General features: G+C 41.5%; 1 protein-coding gene across 1 annotated transcript; it reads right to left on the bottom strand.

The window, feature by feature from the left end:
• Positions 1–311: 311 nt before the first annotated feature.
• On the bottom strand, positions 312–12,465 carry LOC115817091 (NACHT, LRR and PYD domains-containing protein 12-like). The gene is made up of 11 exons (XM_030780337.1): positions 10,757–12,465; positions 10,368–10,541; positions 9,487–9,660; positions 7,965–8,138; positions 5,738–5,911; positions 5,098–5,271; positions 4,033–4,206; positions 3,729–3,902; positions 2,920–3,093; positions 945–991; positions 312–859 (listed from the first exon to the last, which is right to left on the bottom strand). Exons 1-11 carry the CDS (start codon positions 12,463–12,465, stop codon positions 312–314), a joined length of 3,696 nt encoding a protein of 1,231 aa, XP_030636197.1.
• Between the last annotated feature and the right edge of the window lie 5,153 nt (positions 12,466–17,618).

The raw sequence follows: 17,618 nt of genomic DNA, 5'->3' as shown, positions 1-17,618 counted from the left end.
CAGAACACAGTAATAAAGAAAAGTTTTCATCTTTAAGCCCTGGTTGTAAATGATGAAATATTGTTTAAAAATAAAAAAAAATTAAAACAGCAGACCATGTTATGTAACAATTTTATTACATGAATATTAACAATGAACATGAACACCAAATAAGAAGAAGGTAATGGTTAAAAAATGCTATGGTTAATTTTAAAGAATTTATATATACATGGTGTATGTATTAGAATAACATTGTTACCTTAAAAGCTACCATCATATTCTGAAAGTGTTAGCGCTATTTTTATGTTTCCTTAAATTGCTGTAGTTGTGTTCTATTCTGTCTTCCACAGAGTCAAAGAAGAGTCATTGAAATACATACGCCACAGCCTGAACCCTGCATAGAGGGGTTCAGTGAATGTGGAGTGGAATGTGTGTATGTGTGTGAGTGTGTGTGTGTCAGAGGAGACGCTGTAGAAGGACAGGGTCCCAGCTGGCCAGTCCAGATACACTCCTACTCTTTCAGAATATAAGGAAGGATTACATATGAAAGTTCTGTGATTGTTGTGCCAAGCACTGTATCTGTCATCAAAACAGAACAGAGACCAGCTCTTGTCATTGAGTCCAAACCTACAGTCACGACCTTTTCCTTTTCTACCGATTCCTTTATAAGTCACTCCTATTGCTGCACAGCCATTGATGTCAATTTCCCAGTAACAGCGCCCAGTCAGATTCTCTCTACACAGCACCACAGATAATTCCTCGAATCTCTCTGGATGATCAGGATACGACTGCTCTGTTACACAAGCCACCTTTCTGTTCCCCTCAGAGAGAGAGAGATGTCTGTTTGCTGTATTTGGGTCCAGTGTGAGTTTACAGGCATCTGTAGAGAATGCGAAAACATCAATAAATCTCTCTCTCTCTATTTCTGTGTGTGTGTGTGTGTGTGTGTGTGTGTGTGCACTCACATTTTCGTAGTCCTGGTTTCATCCTGAGTTCTCCTCCATGCTCCACACTATAGAAACAGAATACAGGATACTTTTCCCTCTCCCCTTTCTCTCTCAAACACATACATCTGTCTGTCTCTGTTTCAGCCCATCCCAAAGAGGACAAGCTTCAAGACAATGATTCTGTTATGGTAATAAAATGTGTTGGCCATGGAACACAGTCATTTTAAAGACATGAATCAGATTTTAAACTAAAGGTCACGAGCTACCATGGTGCTTCCCAGCATCCAAAGTTACTCAAACATATTAAATTAAATAACTAACATGACACTGCAAATCCTACATGAAGTATCTGCATAACAAGATACCATAAATCCCAGCATGTTTTAATTGTCCGGTCATTTTAAACAGGTGCGTACGTAACGGCTTATTTTTACACTGACGCATTTGGTGAAGATAACAGTCACTGTTTTGGAACTATACAAAATTATGATTTTATGGCACAGCTGAGCTTTTGATCCAGGTAACTCAGAAATTATAGCAGATATCCATAAACCCAGTGGATTAATAGAACCCTAGGGCAACGTCCAGGACCAAGTCTGACATTCCACAAACCTATGGCCTTGGTTGCTTAGGTCTTTGAAAAGTACCTTAAAAAATCAGGGTTTTTTTTTTTTTATCTCGGGGGGTCTATGACCCCCCAAAAAAGTTTCCATGCACGAGTTCATGTCATTCCCAACATACCTATCGAATTTGGTGCAACTTGGACCTAAATTTCTATGAGTTTGGCCTGGGAGAAAAAAGGAAGGGGAAAAAAAACAACAGTATGCTTCCCGCATTGCATGCTGGGAAGCTTAAATAATCCTCAGTCCTTTGTTTTGTCAGTTTACAACGCTGCCAGACTATTGAACTACAAAACTACCAAATAATCGACACTAATGAATCATTAAAGTACTGAACTACTAAACCACTGAATTACTAAACAACCGAACTGACAAACTACTTACAAGTCAAATCACTGAACTGCCAGACCATTGAACTGCCAGACTACTGCACCACCAAATTACTGAACTACCAAAGTAGAGTCAGTCAGCAACTGAAGGAGAGACTTTTTACATTGCAATTTCTGGGCTAGTGATTGTTTTACTAATTGGGAACCAAATTACTAATTTTACTAATCAGTGAAGCAAAGCACTTAGCAAGGTAAGAGCAGTTGTGTTTCATAAAATGTCACAGATATGAGTAGGCTAATATAATTTTACATTTCTTTGGCTGGAAGAACCTATGTAAAATTATTTAACTCCAGCTCTGATTAACCTCTCACAATCTTCAAGTAGTATCTCCTCCCTGTAAGCATAGACACCCCCGAAAGGGACAGGAGCACCCGACGGACATCGGAAACAAAAAACTGTTGCATCTTTGTCTTCACAGAAACTTGGCCACACAGCAACATTCCAGACACAGCCAGACAGCGAGACAGGCTAGCGTGCTACCCCGAGCCGACAGGCCATCCTCGTCTGGTGAGACCCGTGGTGGCGGCTTGGTGTGAAACTGCTGTGATGGTCTCCAAACACTGCTCTCATCTCGTGGAGTTCACAATCGTTAAGTGCCCAGCAGCGTCTCCCCCCCACCCATCCTCACCACATTCTACAGAGGCACCATAGAGAGCATTCTGACCAGTTACAACACTGTCTGGCACGGGACTTGCAAGGCCTCCGACTCACAAGACTCAAAATAACAAAATGGAAACTACTTAACTTGGGTAAAGAAAATAACCTCCACTCATATCCAACTCTGGGTTAAATTTCGGAAACCGCTACATCTCACACACAGGCTGAGATTGTGACCAGCACTACATTGCTTCACACATATGCTTCATACCAACTGTCAGTGTGAAAAACAAGCACACACTTCTAAATGTTTTCTGCCTTAAATACGTACTTATGTCCTGATACACACACACACATACATACAAACACACGCACACTGTACTGACTTGAGCATTCCCAGTTCACAGTTTGGTTCCCCCAGTTTAGCAGAGAGCAGCTTCATTCCTGAATCTCCCGGGTGATTGTAGCTCAGATCCAACTCTCTCAGGTGTGAGGGGTTTGATCTCAGAGCTGAAGCCAGAGAAGAACAGCCTTCCTCTGTCACTAAACAGCCAGATAACCTACAGACAGACAGACAGAAACACACACACACACACAGAGAGACAGACAGACATGCAGTCTGATTTTCCGCTGGCAAATCCTGCACTTTTATTCAAGAAACTTTAAATGAGGGGGACTTTCCACATGAGATCAGACTCCTCATAATACCTTCCTGTCCTACAAAATACTGACACAGCATGTGTATGTACTGACAAAATGCAGTTGGGCATTTAGTGTGATGTACTGGAAAAAAATATTAGTCTCGATAGAGGAGACTCAGTAGTGAGACTGTATACCAGCCCTGAGAGGGGAGCTAATAACATGCGATATAGCCACAAGGCTATTATAGAAAAGAAGCTTGCCTTATAACTGTCGTCAGATCACTCTGTAGGACAGGAAGCACATCAGTGAAGACTGTTTGCCTGTATTAGTCATGTTCTAAGTTTCTGCAGTGAATGACATGTGATGAGCAATATACAAAGGAAGCTTTCACATTCATTGAATTCACTGGTCCGTTACTACAGTACAGTACGTGACTGTTGAGACACTGGAACATATGCAAAAGGTGAATTTAATCAGAGCTGTCAGTGGATGAACTTGGACAGCAGGTAACTCTGAAATGATAACACGAACTGCCAGTCGGACTAATACTGACTTCAGTATTTCCAGTTTACAGTGTGGATTCTCCAGTCCAGCAGAGAGTAGCTTCACTCCTGAATCGTGAAGGTCATTGTTACTCAGGTCGACCTCTCTCAGGAGACAGTTTGCTGACTTTAGGACTGAAGCCACTGTTTCACAAGACTTCTCACTGAGTTTACAGCCAGCAACTCTACATGGAGAGGAGGAGAAAGAGACAGAGAAAGAGAAAGGGACAGGTAGAGATTACAGTTCAGAACATAGGGCTGAGAGACTTGAATAAGCTGTGAGGTAAAAGTATAATCTGCCTGACTGAAGCCGACCTCAGAATCTCCATTTTACACTGTGGATTTTTCAGTCCCACACAGAGCATCTTCACTCCTGAATCCTGAAGGTCATTGTTACTCAGGTCCAGTTCTCTCAGGGGACAGTTTACTGACTGTAGAACTGAGGCTACAGCTTCACAGGACTGTTCAGTGAGTTTACAACCAGCAAGTCTGGAGAGACAGAGAGAGAGAGAGAGAGAGAGAGACTCAGTGTGACTGGTAAGATACAGTTGTAATGAGATAGAGAGTGTGTATGAGTGTTTTAGTGAGTGTAATCCGGCTGAGAATGGGGTTTTCTGTCTGTTATATGAGAATAACTTCACTTCTTTAAAAGACAGAGAACAGAATTTATTGATCAAATGTCCCAGATGACATTAATCCTCTCTGCTCTGCATAGTTACAGCTGTACAACATAGACACTCAAATCTGTATCTGAATCAATGGGAAAGTGATTATTAGCCTGTAGAGAACTGTATTGCTGAATTTTATGACTTCATTCTGGTCATTTTAGCTTCTTAATTCTCACATCCATGAGACCTGCAGTTTTATCTCACTGAACTTTAGCTGAAGAGTCTTTTCATATGAGACCAGACTCCTGTTAAGAGTCAGAACATTTTCATGTCCTACAATAAACACTGCCACTGCTAGATATATTTTTGATATATTTATAATAATAATAATAATGATAATAATAATAATAATAATAATAATAACAACAACAACAACAACAACAACAACAATAATATATGTGTGAGTGTGTGTGTATACATATGTATGTATATATAATTGTATAACATATGTATCAGATACATTTATTACATAATTACAAAACAGAATTATTACAAGATGTCAACATTTTCAAACTATTACATTTACTAAATTCAAAGGGTAGCTTCAACTATATAGTGAAAGATGAAAACACTGGACACCAAGTGTGAATTTTATGTGATCAAGCAATAGCTGATACAGAGAGTAACAGGGGCCCCCTTGAAACAAGGCAGCATTCAAGTCAGACAGAATTCATTCTACATACTGTATTAACACTTCCTGACAAAACCTGACCTCAGTATCTCCAGTTTACAGTGTGGATTCTTCAGTCCAGCAAAGAGCAGCTTCACTCCTGAATCCTGAAGGTCATTGTAACTCAGGCCTAGCTCTTTCAGGGCGCAGTTTGTCGACTGTAGATTTGAGGCTACAGATAAACAAGACCTCTCAGTGAGATTACAGCCAGCAAGTCTAAATAGAGAGAGAGAGAGAGAGAGAGAGAGAGAGAAAGAAAAAAAATAAAGACAGAAAGAAACACAGAATGGTTTAGAAACATGAAAAGACTTTTTTGATATAAACTTTTTTGATATAAACTTTGAAAAAAAACATAACAGGATGTATGACACTCATTAAATCCTTAATGCAACAAAATATTTATTTCATGGTCAGCCCAGAGAAGGAGAGAGACATAAGTTTGTACCATGATTTCAAATGTCATGTTAGGCATTCAAACAGTTAATCTATGGCGTCTACACACACTAAATCTGAAATATCTGCTCATTTCTTCTGGAATGAGGGATTAATTATGCTAAACTTTATACTGCACAGTTGTTAGGCTTATGGTCCTGTCAGCGTCTCAGTGACTGATTAGTAGTTAATTAGTTACACAAAGCTCTTTATAAACACTGTACTATCAATTATTGTTTAGCACACTGACTTCAGTATCTCCAGTTTACTGTGTGGATTCTCCAGTCCAGCAAAGGTCAGCTTCACTCCTGAATCGTGAAGGTCATTGTTACTCAGGTCCAGTTCTCTCAGGGGGCAGTTTGCTGACTGTAGAACTGAGGCCACAGATGAACAGGACTGTTCAGTGAGTTTACAACCAGCAAGTCTGGAGAGAGAGAGAGAGAGTTCATGTTCTCAGCTAGCAGAGCTGGACAGGTTGGTGGTTGGGGGAGGGGTAGAGGGGGAGAGAGAGGAGAAACATTGAGACAGGTCTCCCTCTGATGAATCCTGTGTGTTTATCCTAGTTAAGCCTAGCTGAAGAGAATCTTCCATATCAGATCAAGCTCCTGCCTGACTGACTGATGGACAGCAATGTCACCTTAAATGGTCACAAACAGTTCCCGTCAGCTTGTAGGTGTGCCACAAGTTTTGGCTTTTTATCAGCAATCTCAGAGCAAAGGCCTTCACAATATTGGTGGATGGTTTCTTTTTTCTGTTTTCTGTTCCTGTCATATTCAACTTCCCTCTTTCATCAAAGCTAACTCATTCCTCCACCTCGGAGGCACTGCCCATCCTGTCACATCCTTATCAATACTTGGTACAGAAACTCTAACCTATGCATTGAGAACACTGAGGTTAGGCCACTGTAACAACTTTGGATACTGACTGACTGCCTAACACACTTTTGTCAACTAAAGAATTTGAAAATGCTAGCATTTAGTGTAGCATTTCCAAAACTGAGAAATAATTCATCCTTGTTCCCAGCAAGAATCCATTGCACACACCCTGACAATACAATACATGAAATTCCACATCCATTTTCAAATTCTTTAGTTGACAAAAGCCATGTAATGAATCCCCTGTCACATTCTCCACATCTTCACAGTGTTCGTCCCCTCCTGCAGACTTTACCGTGTACACACAAACCTATTACTCTCTCCATGTTTCCTGTTTATAAACACTTTGCTCATGAAATCTGGAAAGGCACTTTATAAATAGATTAATTAGTTTCCTGCATTAAAACTACATGAAATTAAGTAACAATAAAAATATCCATTAACTCTACCACACATCATTAGAGAAAATGGGTACACTTTGGGACACTCAGGCAAAACTCATAAGTACAGTATTCTCATTTACTGACAAAAACTGACCTCTGTCACAGCCTGTGAGGCCTGGGGTGTGGTGTGCTGAACCCAGAAGCAGACTCTTAGGCAAGCGTTCAATACAAGCCATTTTAATACAGAGAATGGCAGGCAGAATCCACAGTCAAAAGTACAATCCAAAAGTCAGTACACAGGAAACCAGGCAAAAAGGCAAAAGTACAACAAGGGATCAGGCAAAAATCATAGTGAAAATCCAGGCAAAGATCAAAAAAAAAAAAAAAAAAAAAACACAGAACAGTTAAATCCAAGGCAGAGGTCCAGAGACAGGCAAAACAGAACTCCCAGTCAGCAGGTGCAGATCAGAAAACACAGACGGCAAGCAGACAAGAGAATTACAAAAACCAAAAGGTCCAAAAATCCAAAAACCAGCAGTAGTCAAAACCATGAGCATGAACCAGAGCAATCGTTAAAAAAAGGCTAGAAAACCTCCAAAGGCTGACAAGAATAACAAGATCTAACACGGCTTTTAAATCGTCTGTAACAAGGAAATCAGGAACAGGTTAGAGAAGAGAATACTGGTGATAGGTGAAGTTAACTGTCAATCATGCGGTCCGGGAGCAACAGGAATTGCATGAGGGTCATTCCGTGTCATTTGAACTGTAGGAATCCACCACACCATCTCAGAATTGGCTGGTAATTTTTTTGTCTTGAAGAATACACTCTGACATGGCATATCCCCAAATTTTTGCTTCCTACTCCCAAAACATTTCTGTTTAGAATTTAGTACTTGTGAAAACTACCTTTGAAAATGCTGACATTTTTTCAGTCACAGACATTTTTCTGATCTTTGCAGCATAGTAACTTGGCCATAAATATGACCAGATTTCATGCTGATTCAATATTTCAAGGGTAGTTTTCAAAAGTAATGAATAAATTCTAAACAGAAATGTTTTGGGAGTAGGAAGCTAAAATTCTGGGATATGCCATGTCAGAGTGTATTCTTCAAGACAAAAAATTCCAAATTTGGTTGAAATGACATGGAATGACCCATGAACACAAGTAGGAAACAGAAGGACACAGGAAGTAGAAGAACCAGGTTGGATCGTAACAGACCTCAGTATCTCCAGTTTACAGTGTGGACCCTCCAGTCCAGCAAAGAGCAGCTTCACTCCTGAATCCTGAAGGTCATTGTTACTCAGGTCCAGTTCTCTCAGGGGGCAGTTTGCTGACTGTAGAGCTAAGACTGCAACTCCACAGGATTGTTCAGTTAGTTTGCATATAGCAAGTCTAAAGAGACACAGAGAAACAGACATACAGGTGTAATTCACGGTCAGTCTCCAGACAAAAAAATAAAGTAAAATTCAAAACATGAGGGAAATCTTTGTGTAAAACCAACTATGTAATACTAATACAGCTAGGAGCCTGTACTATATCATAGTTGATAGTTTCTGCTGGCTAATGATTTTTTGGGACTTCAGTAAATTTAAGTCAGATTTCAGTCAATCCTTCTGTTGAGCAGCAGAGGGAGTCATGGCCAAGCAGAAAGCACCTGTCTCCGCCACAAGCCGCACCTGGGTCCTGTCAGTTTTGGTGTATTTAAGCTTTGCCTTTGATGTTTTATGTTCTTAAGTTTTTGAGTTTATGCTGGGAAGCTGTGTTTGCTTTACTTATTTTCCTGCCAGTCTGAGTGGGCAAGTATTTAAGATTCAGGGATCTTACCACCAAAACCTAGGTTTGGTTCTTAATCAGGGGCCTGATCTGCAACAGCAATACTCAATCATAAACATGGGCCCAGGGAAGCAAAGCCAAACTGAGTTCAGCCATCTCCACTCGGCTAAGTCAAGAAGCAGATGAGGCAGACATAAACATGTGAAGCAGATATAAACATGTGAGGCAGACATAAACATGTGAAGCAGACATAAACATGTGAGGCAGACATAAACATGTGAAGCAGACATAAACATGTGAGGCAGACATAAACATGTGAGGCAGACATAAACACGTGAAGCAGATATAAACATGTGAGGCAGACATAAACATGTGAAGCAGACATAAACATGTGATGCAGACATAAACATGTGAGGCAGACATATAAACATGTGAGGCAGACATAAACATGTGAAGCAGACATAAACATGTGAAGCAGACATAAACGTGTGAGGCAGACATAAACATGTGAAGCAGACATAAACATGTGAGGCAGACATAAACATGTGTAGCAGACATAAACATGTGAGGCAGACATAAACAGCTGATTTGCGAAATTCTGAACATCTTATAGATGCTCACTGTGACGAGCCACAGCAACAGGCCACCTACAATATCAGCCAGTGCGGACCAAACTATCCTGATGCTCCAGTGCATGTGACAAGGCCACACTCCAGAATTCCCAGTCACACTCTAATCCAGTGTTCAGTCACCTTCAAGCTGCAAGGAGTGACCTTCAAACGTCTTTGCAAGTAAAATTTGGTCCAAGTTCACTGATATCATATGTGGCATAATGGCAAATAAAATTATGATATAGGTTATACAAACAGCTCATACTTTGTGGTGCCATTTTGGCTGGAGTAATCAATCTGTTTGCATAATGCTCTTTATTAATACTGTATTATCAACTACTGTTTAACACCCTGACCTCAGTATTTCCAGTTTACAGTGCGAACTCTCCAGTCCAGCAGAGAGCAGCTTCACTCCTGAATCCTGAAGGTCATTGTTACTCAGGTCCAGTTCTCTCAGGGGACAGTTTGCTGACTGTAGAGCTGAGACCATAGTTTCCAAGGAGTTCTCACTGATTTTACAACCAGCAAGCCTAAAGAAAGAGAGAGTGGTCCTCAGGAATAAAAAATGAACTAATGGATATATAAATAAATACACAACAAACAAGATCTTAATACCATTTCACACCCATGGTAAAAGACAAGGGAAACTGCATTTAGCATCTTTGGTATTCACAGGCTGGAAGGTCTATGCATTGAGTGTCTGGACTGACTTATATGTACCATTCAAAAATTGGAATTTTGTGGAGCCCCTCACAGACACCACAGGTTGGTCTTAGTATAAAGTGCATGATAATCATTACATTAGAAGCCAACAAAACATTGAAACATCACAAGTCAGTCGCTTCCAGCGCGACCACAATTATATCAAGGGAATGGCAGCGTAACAAATGTCTTCTTGTCACAAATTACCACTGATGCCACAGAGATTATGTTGACCATAAATCGAGCTTGGTGTTCAATGAAAGTAGGTGGCTCTGTTTTCCCGACTTATGATTCACCCTGCGCTTTTCCTGCAGTCTACGTTAACCAAAGAGACTTTATCATGTGCAGAACGCTCCTGCCTTAGGGGTCCAGTAAGTCTTACCTCTGGAAGTATTTTATGAACTACATGAATTTTACCATATCAGGACCTAAGGTTGTGTGTAAAACATGAGCCATGTTAGAATATTCACTGTGACATCAGCCCAGATGAAAGACTTTCTACATGCTTTATTTTTAGTTTCTAATGAATGCTCACCTCAGCACCTCCAGTTTAAATTGTGGACCCTCCAGTCCAGCAAAGAGCTGCTTCACTCCTGAATCCTGAAGGTCATTGTTACTCAGGTCCAGTTCTCTCAGGGGACAGTTTGCTGACTGTAGAACTGAAGCTACAGCTTCACAGGACTGTTCAGTGAGATTACAACCAGCAAGTCTACAGTACGAAATGGGGAGAAAATGCAATTCTATTCATACTCATTTTATAACATTATTTTAACATTTTATATAACCTCTCAGTCAGACAAATGAAGTGATGAGATCAGCCTATCCGAATACTAAACAGACTGAAATAGAATATTAACTAGCTTGAAATAAAGAAATGTAATCAATCTTGCATCTACTATACTTTGCTCTTAATAACATAATTACAAAGCTCGTTTGGTGTTTTTCACCACAGGTAGAAGTCTCTTTAGGCCTTCATCTGATCCTCTGTATTTCATCAGTTCAAATTTTTCCTGAGTCTCCTCTGACATCTGCAGGACAAAGACCAGAGCTGACCACTGGGCAGATGAGAGTTTCTTCAGTAAGAAATTTCCTGAGCTCAGAAGCTTCTGGATTTCAGACAAGAGTGAGTCATCTTTCAGCTCACTCAGACAATAGAGAAGATTGATGCTCCTCTCTGATGAGATATCCTCATTGAGTTTCCTCTTGATGTACTCTACTGTTTCCTTCACACTCTCTGGTCTGATCTTCACGTGTGGTAGCAGTTTCTTAAGGTTCCTCTGATTAGACTCCAGTGAGAGGCCAAGGAGGAAGCGGAGGAAAAGGTCCAGGTGACCAGTCTTACTCTGTAACGCTCTTTTTACCGCAGTCTTGTGGAGGTCACACATGTTGTGCCTCAACAGCCATTGCAGTTTCTCTGTTGAACTGTGAAGCAGTGGATTACTCTTGCTTTCATGGAATGAGAGGAACACATGAGCAGCAGCAAGACATTCTTGAACACTCAGATGCACAAAGCTGAAAACCTCCTCCTCCTCTTTAAAGATCTGTGTGCAAAATCCCGAATAGACTGAAGCTTGCCTGACATCAATGCCACACTCCCTGAGGTCCTCCTCATAAAACAGCAGGTTCCCCTTTTCCAGCTGATGAAATGCAAGTTCAGCAAGCTTCAGTATCCCTGATTCTGCCTCTTTATATTTCTTTTCCATCATTTTTGATTGAAAGAGTAGAAAACGTATGTACATTTCAGTTAGAGTTTTGGGTATGTCTCCATTGTCATATTCACCCAACATCTTTTTGAGCACAGTGGCTGAGATCCAACAGAAGACTGGTATGTGACACAGGATGTGAAGACTTCTTGATTTCTTAATATGTGAGATGACACTTTCGGCTTGGTCCTGGTCGCTGATGCTTTTCCTGAAGTATTCCTCCTTTTGTATGTCTGTGAACCCTCTCACCTCTGTTACCTGGTGGATATATTCATGAGGGATCTGGTCCACTGCTGCAGGTCTGGAGGTTATCCAGATGAGAGCAGAGGGCAGCATTTCCCCCTTAATAAGGTTTGTGATCAGAAGATCCACTGAGGTTTCTTCCATAATGTCACTCACTATTTCATTTTCTGAGAATTTCAGAGGAAGTCGGCTTTCGTCGAGGCCATCGAAGATGAACATGATTCTCCTGCTCTCTAACGGGAGAGATTTCATACAGGCTGTGTCTGGGAAACATCGGTGAAGCAGTTCCATCAGACTACAGTCTCTTTTTGTCATCAAGTTCAAATTACGGAATGGAATAGGGAAAATGAAGTCTATATCCTGGTTGCTTCCACCCTCAGCCCAGTCCAGAATGAACTTATGTACTGAGACGGTTTTCCCCACACCGGCAATCCCAAGTGTCAAAACTTTTTTGATGTGATTTTGTTGATCAGGTCCATTTTTAAAGATGTCAGAGATCTTGACTGGAATTTCCTCTTCTTCGAGTCTCCTGGATGCTGTTTCAGCCTGTCTTACCTCATGTTCATTACAAACTCCTCCTGTTCCTCCTTTCACTATGTAGAGATCGGTGTAGATGGCATTTAGGAGCTTACATTCATCCTTCAAGTCTGTCGCAGGGTTTCCTTCATGAATCGAGCCATATTTCATTTTAAGGCTGTGCTTTAGGTTTGTTTTGACTGAATGCTCTTGTGCATCTGAATTGTTGAAAAAAAGAGGAAAAAATTGGGAAACATTTAGAGTAAAGATAGCAGAGGTTGTCTGCTCTCTGTGTTCAGCTCTGTGATTTAACAACAGGTCAGTATATACATTCACATTAAATGTTTGAATATAAATATATGTGCTGAAATCTTGGACAACTAGTATAATGCAACCCACCAACTGATGCTCCCATTTCCCACTTATATAAAATATACTTAAACATTTTTTACCATATTGGTCTTTTGTAGCTGCTTCCCCTGAAAGATAAACAGATTTATGACAGTTGATTTATTAAAAACTGTTTTGTTAAAAGAAAAAACACAGGCAGTGGACAATGTGGAGAACAGTTCTGTAATATAAATCACCACCAAGTCTTTCTTAATGTTTATTTAAGACTGATGCATCACAACTCAGAATTATCAAAGTGCAGTAGAGACCATGGTTACAGGTGACTGTGAGAGTGACTTCAGATTCATTTACCTTCTTGTATAGAGTGAGGAGTGGTGACACTGATTAAATGCACTGGACCATAAAATGTGTTGCCAGTGAGTTCAGGAGCATTAACTGAAGCCCCTGTCTGAGCTGAGATGCTGGTGTGGCCAGAACCAGTCTGAGCTGAGATGCTGGTGTGGCCAGAACCAGTCTGAGCTGAGATGCTGGTGTGGCCAGAACCAGTCTGAGCTGAAGCTGCCATGACTTCCTTACTGATAAAAGAGAGAGAGACAGTACCAGGGATGGGTAGTATTTATGATACATGTATTTAAAATATGTATTTCAAATGCAAAATAGGATTTTGTAATTTGTACTTGTCAGAGTTGATGAAAATGGCTCCATGTTTTGTATCAACATACGTTAGTGTTTTGTATTTTTATACCTTAAAAATACTGCAAAATCCTTTCTGTGAGACGTCTACATGATGACATCATAAAGCCTTGTTGACATCAGCATGAAAACTGATCCAGCACAAGGTGGGAGACGTAGTTTGACAGCCTTCCACCGATTTGTAGCATAAACTGCTACAATTACTAACAGGTCCTGCTAAGTTCTGGTGTTCGTTTTAGTCGCCTACTCTTCGTTTACAAGCTAAACTATTTGACCTGAGTAGCGGCCCTCACAGTTAACCTTAGCTTGCTACTTTATTTCAGCTTAAGTTTTTGCCAGGTTGTGCATGGAGACTAAAAAGAATAAAGCATTTCAGTGTTGGTGAACAGCATTACTTTATAATGCCACGAGATGGTGTAACTTGTTAAACGCACATGTGTTTTGTGCCTTATTGTCATTAACAACATTGTGGTGCAACGTCATTAAACAGCAGGCTGTCAACCCATCCACCACTGGTGTTTGTTGCAGCTCACAACTTCTCGCCAAGGTATCTGATTTAAAAATACATTTTGATGCATCTTTGCCAGTCCCTGGACCATACAAGTGAAGTAGTGAGACAGTTCCATGCTATAAATTGATCTGTATTCTAAGGATCATGTGATGTACTCTTTACTGGTACTAATACATTAAAATCTATTTGCATATTGACATCCTTCGTGAGTGTAGTTTTACTCATTCTATAATAAGTGTCTTTTTGCTGAGAATAATTGCTGGCTGGAGACTGCACATATGAAAACATGGGTGAGAATTTTACTCCAGTTAGAATGGGTGAAGATTCAGTATCAGAATATATAACTATATAACAGAGCCAACTAGTCCTGCTAAGACTCATTACAGAAGAGAGAAATGTTTTTCAGATCATTTATGTTCTGATTCTGTTTGAAGAAACAACATTGATTTTGATAAGGAGAAAAAGAGGAAGAACATAAATACAGAGTTAAAGCTTTATTACCTGTGACGTAATCACTCCATTTTCCTGTGAGATCTCTAGTCCCGTGTATACTTTTACAAATAAAACATTTGCTTGTTTTTTGTTTTGTTTTGTTCTTTTTTGTCTTATTCCTTTGATGAAGAACCAGGAGCACAAGACTAAGGTTGGTGAAATGATCCAACACCTCTCAAAAGCAGAATGTTTGTCTAAAACAGGAAGTTCTTTCACAATATCCTCTTCCTCCTTCCCCTGCTACACCACCAACTTACACCAAAACAATAAAACAATACAGAAATCAGCCCCTGAGTGTCACTCTGATTTACACCAAAACAATACAGAAATCAGCCCCTGAGTGTCATTCTGATTTGATCTGATTGGCTCTGTCATAACTCCTGTATTATTCTGACAGTCACTGACCCGTCACTGCCATTGAACTGAATTTCCATAGAGCAGTTTGGAATCTGCCTGTTCATTTCATGGTGAAGACAAAGCATGAAACTGAATTCATTGTAATACATAGGGTCAGGCGGCACGGTGGCGCAGTGGATAGCGCTGTCGCCTCACAGCAAGAAGGTCTCGGGTTCGATTCCCGGCCGGGCGGCCAGAGTCCTTTCTGTGTGGAGTTTGCATGTTCTCCCCGTGTCTGCGTGGGTTTCCTCCGGGAGCTCCGGTTTCCTCCCACAGTCCAAAGACATGCAGGTTAGGTGAATTGGAGACACTAAAATTGTCCCTAGGTATGATTGTGTGTGTGAGTGTGATTGTCTGTGTGTCTGCCCTGCGATGGACTGGCAACCTGTCCAGGGTGTTTCCCCGCCTTTCGCCCTGTGACCGCTGGGATAGGCTCCAGCAACCCCCGCGACCCTAGTTAGGATAAGCGGCTTAGATAGTGAGTGAGTGAGTGACATAGGGTCAGTAGACCAAACTACTGGTTAATGATTCATGTAATCACACAAAATCAGATAAACTACAAATGAACCTTTGACCGATAATCGTGGTTCCTATCTGAATAAAAACGTCATGTTTATTTCTATGCGAGTGTTGCACACCTGAACAAAGAACTCACCGTGCATGCATAAGGTTCAGAGACTTTGATATCCTTGCGTACAGCAGCACACTCGTTACCTCTCACTCTCCCAGCTCACTCTGCACCCCTGCCCCCCCCCCCCCCAACCATTCTCTCAACTCTCGTGCAGTAACAAGCACACAAATAACAAAGACATAGTAAAGAAACAAGGGGGGGGTCCTTTTTACTGTGAGCATTCCTATGAGTTCCACTCGATGGTTTTTTCTTGGGTAATGCCTTTCATAGCTGCAATGTGAATTTAAACATTCGTTAAATAGTGAACACACCTAACGTACCAATAACGGGCGTGTATTGATGGTCTTGGAGACAGTGATGTCATCAATGCACTTGCTGATGTAGCTGGTCACTCATGCTGTGTATTCCTCCAAGTTGGTGGAGTCGTCATTGATTGCAGTGTGTGCCAGTCAGTGTGCTCAAAACAGTCCTGAAGAGAAGAGCTGGCCAGGTTTTCACCTGCTTTCACCTGCTGGTCTGGAGCGTCTGACGAGCAGTCTGTATGCTGGGATTAGCATAACAGACATGTGGTCTGAGGTGGGGGCGGCGCTCCGCCCGGTAGGCACCGGGGATGTTTATTTGCCCCTCTCCTTGCCCCACATGTTGATGGATCTTAGGGAGCATTGACTTGAGATTTGCATGGATGAAATCTTTGACGACACTAAACAGTGCATCACGGTGTGCGTTCTGCAGTTCGCCAGTAGCCCCATGCAGTTCACAGAGCTCCTCCATAGCGTTTGCGCAAGGGGGGACTGTACACAGCTGTTATAAGGACAGTGCTGAATTCCCATGGGTAATAAAATGGTCTGCATCTAACAGTCATAAACTCCACCTGCGAAGAGCACTAGAGACTAGCACCGAGTTCTCACACCATTCAGTGTTGACGTAAACACACAAGCTACCGTCGCGAGCCTTAGCGTACAGCGCTGTCTGTATGAAATTAGACAAGCCCGTCTAGCGTGGGGGAGCGGGGAACTCTGACGCTGAGCCACGTCTCTGTGAAAACAAAGATGCAGCAGCCTGTGAACTCATGAGACTGGATGGACAGGGGAGACGGCTGGCTCGGACTGGTTTCTACGGACCCCCAGGCTTCCACCTCCTCACACACCGCTTACGACGTCCCCTCCTCCAGCCACCGGCATCAGGCAACGCCGGGGACTGGAGGCCTGGTCCCTGCAGCAAGAAAAGATCACGTGGCCTTTCCAGCAGATCATCCTGCAGGTTGGCTGTTGGATGAAAGGCTCTACGCTGGAGCAGCGTCTGGCAAGGGTTGCTCCGATGTCCATGTGAAGTCACAAGTACAAGTCACAAGCAAGTCTAAAGTCTTAACCTTCAAATATCAAGCAAGTCCAAAGTTACTGTGGTGGTGAGAATCAAGCAAGTCAATTCCAGTCCCTGCTACAAGTCAAGCAAGTCACAAGTCAAGTCATCGCTCAGGTCAAGCAAGTCACAAGTCAAGTCATACGAATTCTGATGATCCGAATCAGTCCCTCGATTGTGTTTTACATTAACGACATGTATTCTCAATTAAATGCATAATCGACTCGAAGCCAAGTCTAATAGCTTAAATTTAACATTTGGCCAGACAGTAAATTAGCTAAAACGATAGATTCACGTACCTCTCTTTGTGGGGTTCGTAGTGAGGGATGAAGTTGGATGTTGTGGTGGTCGTGTCACAGATTTATGAGCTGCAGACCTTGCATACCGCTGTTCTCTTCTTACTACCGTCATAGACAACTAGGGCTGCACGGTTAATCGAATTAAAATTGAAATCGCCATATGTCCACATGCGATTGCTAAAAGGCTCCGACTTAATAGAACATATTTATAATATAAAGTGACGACAGAAAATACTTATGTCGGATTGGCTGGCAAGCGTCAAGATTGTACACCTGTACATATCAGTCATAAATCTGGTCCAAAGTTCAGCCATCATTTTAAATCAGTGAACCTGTGTTCGGTGGGCCACCCTACTGTCTTTGCCTCCGACTCGTTCATAAGTTCTCTGTACACCCCGTCAGGCATGAAACCATCGCCTGCTTCACGACAACTTAGAGCTTTACGATGAATTTATGCATGAAAGGAAAAAATTGGTGGTGACTTTACATGCGTGAGATTCTGTGAGAAATCCTTTTTTGAAAGGTTCTAAACAAATTGTACCGTTTTGTCATTTTGTCATTTAAAGTTCTTATTGAGTTGACATACTTGTTT

The sequence above is a fragment of the Chanos chanos genome, chromosome 7 (assembly GCF_902362185.1).
Source record: "Chanos chanos chromosome 7, fChaCha1.1, whole genome shotgun sequence".
In the NCBI taxonomy this organism is placed as follows: domain Eukaryota; kingdom Metazoa; phylum Chordata; class Actinopteri; order Gonorynchiformes; family Chanidae; genus Chanos; species Chanos chanos.
Note: the sequence above shows the minus strand (reverse complement) of the source record. Positions and strands in the feature narration are given on the sequence as shown.